Genomic DNA, 4,985 nt, shown 5'->3' with positions numbered 1-4,985 from the left:
CTAACTCAAATATTAGTAGGAGAGTAAAGAAGTGAGGACCACCCAAGGCTCTCACTTCAACCTTGACCTCTTTCCTAAAATCCAGGAATATTATACTCAACATATGCTCTTCCAACTTCGTATTCCCCCTCTGTGCAAATGGGGTGAGACTATGGGAACTTGTGGTCATTACGCTGTGTAGTTCCAGATCAAGGCTGGAGCAAAAGTTTTTTGAGTAGCAGTTTAAGGCCTGAGAAAATATGATTCAATCATTAAAAGACTGAGATGAAAGAAGAAAAGAAGGGAGGGAAAGAAAGTAGGACCATCTCATTCATGACTGGATTATTCAGCTCTCAATTTTCTCCACAAAGGGTACTGAAGCATGGACACTGCAAAAACAATGTCTCACATAAATGTGTGTCCCTGTGTCTTCTGAGTACAGCCTTACTCATGCATCTTGCACAATAACATATATAGATACACAAAATCACATGCCCAGCCAAACACTGTGGTCCCATCAAATGGAACAGTTTTACATGCATCATTTCACAAGGTCCTTCACACTCTGATTTCTCTATCTCAGACCTTTCAGCTACCATGAAGGCTAAAATCTCTTCTAGGCTTGCTTGGGCCCAGGCTGGATGGTGGAAATTCAGGGAGATATCATAGAAGAGAAAAATGGGAAATGCATGAAGGGATGACAAGACAGAAAGGAACAAGATGATTCGCTCAATATGAGAGTGACAGCCACAGTTGACATTGGGATGGAAAGGAGGCATCCTGGACCACAGTTCTTTTTTTTTTTTTTTTTTTATTATACTTTAAGTTCTAGGGTACATGTGCATAACGTGCAGGTTTGTTACATATGTATACTTATGCCATGTTGGTGTGCTGCACCCATCAACTCGTCAGCACCCATCAATTCATCATTTATATCATGTATAACTCCCCAATGCAATCCCTCCCTCCTCCCCCCTCCCCCCTCCCCATGATAGGCCCCAGTGCGTGATGTTCCCCTTCCCGAGTCCAAGTGATCTCATTGTTCAGTTCCCACCTATGAGTGAGAACATGCGGTGTTTGGTTTTCTGTTCTTGTGATAGTTTGCTAAGAATGATGGTTTCCAGCTGCATCCATGTCCCTACAAAGGACGCAAACTCATCCTTTTTTATGGCTGCATAGTATTCCACGGTGTATATGTGCCACATTTTCTTAATCCAGTCTGTCACAGATGGACATTTGGGTTGATTCCAAGTCTTTGCTATTGTGAATAGTGCCGCAATAAACATCCTCAGAAATAATACCGCACATCTACAGCCATCTGATCTTTGACAAACCTGAGAGAAACAAGAAATGGGGAAAGGATTCCCTATTTAATAAATGGTGCTGGGAAAATTGGCTAGCCATAAGTAGAAAGCTGAAACTGGATCCTTTCCTTACCCCTTATACGAAGATTAATTCAAGATGGATTAGAGACTTAAATGTTAGACCTAATACCATAAAAACCCTAGAAGAAAATCTAGGTAGTACCATTCAGGACATAGGCATGGGCAAGGACTTCATGTCTAAAACGCCAAAAGCAATGGCAGCAAAAGCCAAAATTGACAAATGGGATCTAATTAAACTAAAGAGCTTTTGCACAGCAAAAGAAACTACCATCAGAGTGAACAGGCAACCTACAGAATGGGAGAAAATTTTTGCAACCTACTCATCTGACAAAGGGCTAATATCCAGAATCTACAAAGAACTCAAACAAATATACGAGAAAAAAACAAACAACCCCATCAAAAAGTGGGGAAAGGATATGAACAGACATTTCTCAAAAGAAGATATTCATACAGCCAACAGACACATGAAAAAATGCTCATCGTCACTCGCCATCAGAGAAATGCAAATCAAAACCACAATGAGATACCATCTCACACCAGTTAGAATGGCAATCATTAAGAAGTCAGGAAACAACAGGTGTTGGAGAGGATGTGGAGAAATAGGAACACTTTTACACTGTTGGTGGGATTGTAAACTAGTTCAACCATTATGGAAAACAGTATGGCAATTCCTCAAGGATCTAGAACTAGATGTACCATATGACCCAGCCATCCCACTACTGGGTATATACCCAAAGGATTATAAATTATTCTACTACAAAGACACATGGACCACAGTTCTTTCCTGCAGATCACATTAGAAGACTTTACCCTCTTCTTTCCTGCTCCTACCTCTTTCCCCAAAGCAGTTTCCTATGATCTCTGGGTATGGGTAGCTGATGCTAAAGATTGCAAGGAGCATTGCATTTTAAGATTAGGAATACAGATGAGCATCACTATACGGTAAAATTGGTTCCACTATCTGTTTCAATTAGCAATTGGAACACAGTCACATACAATTATATTAGAAGTTCTTTTCTTTTGATAGAGGTACTTTTCTTTCTACTCTCTCCTATGTCTATTTCTGGTTCTTGTTCTCATCTTTTTTTATCTCACCACCTCTCCCTCTACTGTCCCCTTCCTGTCTTTTTTTAATCTTTCCTTTCTCTCCAATTCCCAATTACTACCTCGTTAGATAAGAAAAAAAATGAGATAAAAATATATTTCAAAATGTAGGTGAGGGAAGATCAGAAGGGTGTTTGAGGGTAATAGGAGATATGGGGAGATGTATGGAGGTACAGTACTATCATTTGGTCAAACCTGGGTCTCCATTTTTGCTTTTAGGGAATGATTCCATGTTCCCAACTACTAAAATTTACTTCTTACCTCTTTCTTTTATGTACTTTTGATTTTAATGAGAGAAAATGCTTTGTATTCAATCATTTCTCAATGACCTTAACAGATTATTTTTATAGCCAAATTAGCCTGATCCCTACCACTGACCAATTCAGCATGATCACAGCTGTTTCTACCAGCATCCGTACAGGACACTTGAGGCAAGTACAGGATCCTTGTACTAAACATAAGCCAGACAATCTTATGCCTGTATCAGACTACCAGAGACTCAGCCTCTCACCTCTGTTTTGCTGTTCCTGGTCAGAACCTAGGTTCTGAGCCTCATCTATGGGTTATTACATGCTCAATGGCTTGAAAAATCCGCCCAAGATCTCTTCTCCTTCCTATCAATTCCCTTCAGATCTGATCTTTCAATCTTGAAAAGTAACCACATTTGAATCTTCCATCCAATCTGCCTGACTTTTTATCATTAATATTACTCTTATATTGTCACACAGGCAGATGAATCCAAATAAAAAAATTCAGAGTATAGGCAAAAGAGGGCTCACAGGTAGAAGAAAGCTGCAAAATTCTCTGCTAGAGCCTGTCACCATAGAGAAGTTTCTACAGCCATGCCACTTGCCCAGCGCCCACAGCCTAGACATCATTGAATCAGAGAGAAGTGTGAAGGGCTTCTTTGAACCCTGAAGCTAGTAACCCACCTCCTGCCTTGCATTATTTCCCAGTGCCCTACTATCTTCCCATTCTGGATGCTTTCCACGAAGTCTAATGCAAATATTTCCTGCTGCTGTTCAGCCACAGCATAAAGATGAATCCCAGTTGCTTCATCTCTCAGGGATTCCTAGGACTCAGAGCAAGGCAGTGAGATCTTCTCTACCCACCTTACCTGGCCATGAAACTCACAAACCATAGCCATCAGAACCCAACCTCCTTTCTGCTCATGGGAATTCCAGGCCTGGAGGCATCCCACTTTTGGATTGCTTTTCCCTTCTGCTCCATGTATGCCTTGGCAGTGCTGGGAAACATGGTGGTGCTGCTAGTGGTATATTCAGAGCCTGTATTGCACCAGCCCATGTACCTGTTCCTCTGCATGCTCTCTACCATTGACCTGGTCCTCTGCACCTCCACTGTGCCCAAGCTCCTTGCACTTTTTTGGGCAAAGGATGCTGAGATCACCTTTGGGGCCTGTGCTGCCCAGATGTTCTTTATCCATGGCTTCTCAGCTGTAGAATCTGGTATACTGCTAGCAATGGCCTTTGACTGCTACTTAGCCATCTGCCGGCCTCTGCACTATGGGTTGTTGCTCTCCCCAGAGTCTGTAGGCAAGCTGGGGGCTGCAGCTGTGCTTCGTGGCTTGGGACTCATGACCCCACTCACCTGCTTGCTGGCAAGACTGAGGTACTGCAGTCGAGTGGTGGCCCACTCCTACTGTGAACACATGGCTGTGGTGAAGCTGGCTTGCGGAGCAACGCAGCCAAACAACATCTATGGCATCACCGCTGCCACACTGGTGGTGGGCACTGACTCCATCTGTATTGCTGTCTCCTATGCACTCATCCTCCGGGCTGTGTTAGGCCTCTCCTCCAAGGAGGCAAGGGCTAAGACCTTTGGCACTTGTGGCTCCTACCTGGGTGTCATCCTTCTCTTCTACACACCAGGACTCTTCTCCTTCTACACACAGCGGTTTGGCCAGCATGTGCCCCGGCACATCCACATCCTCCTAGCTGACCTCTACCTGGTTGTGCCACCCATGCTCAACCCCATCATCTATGGTATGAAGACCAAGCAGATCTGGGATGGGGCCCTCCGGCTTCTGAAGTGGAGCCCTGCTCAGTCATAGTCTTCAACCCCACCCTGAAACCTTTATCTTCTCCCCTCAGCCCTCAGGGGAGACTGGTGGCTCCCAACATGATAGGGACACAGAAACCCATGCTCAATGGTACCCGTACTTTGATAAGGGGCAACAGTAAAGTCAGATGGTGGAAGATCTGTCAGGTGTTTCTTACTTATGATGTAGATATGGTTACAAAGCTCAGGCTTCTATGGTTAGAAGCCCCTGTCTAATGGGAAATATGGCTACCAAACTGATGATGGCCTCCCAGGGAATCCATTTCTGCTATCTGACATTGTTTCTACCTTCCAGAAGATATTGTTAAAATGGGAAAGATATAGCTACTGGTATGACAAGGAGAAATAACCTCCATCCACAGACAGGTATTCCTACTCTGATAGGAATACATATATACCTCCCTCACCAAGTTCTACATCTGACTGGGGAGAAACACA

At 43.6% G+C, this 4,985-nt stretch overlaps 1 protein-coding gene across 1 annotated transcript; it reads left to right on the top strand.

Moving 5' to 3' along the window:
- Positions 1–3,591: 3,591 nt before the first annotated feature.
- Positions 3,592–4,730, top strand: LOC104665177 (putative olfactory receptor 52P1). The gene has a single exon (XM_010366947.2). The coding sequence runs from the start codon at positions 3,592–3,594 to the stop codon at positions 4,537–4,539; it is 948 nt and encodes a 315-aa protein (XP_010365249.1). The 3' UTR covers positions 4,540–4,730.
- Positions 4,731–4,985: the final 255 nt, after the last annotated feature.

The sequence above is a fragment of the Rhinopithecus roxellana genome, chromosome 15 (assembly GCF_007565055.1).
Source record: "Rhinopithecus roxellana isolate Shanxi Qingling chromosome 15, ASM756505v1, whole genome shotgun sequence".
In the NCBI taxonomy this organism is placed as follows: domain Eukaryota; kingdom Metazoa; phylum Chordata; class Mammalia; order Primates; family Cercopithecidae; genus Rhinopithecus; species Rhinopithecus roxellana.
This window is presented reverse-complemented; position numbering and strand designations above follow the sequence as displayed.

Excerpts from the sequence above, each read along its gene's own strand:
- LOC104665177 (XM_010366947.2), top strand. The coding sequence starts at position 3,592 with ATGAAACTCACAAACCATAGCCATCAGAACCCAACCTCCTTTCTGCTC.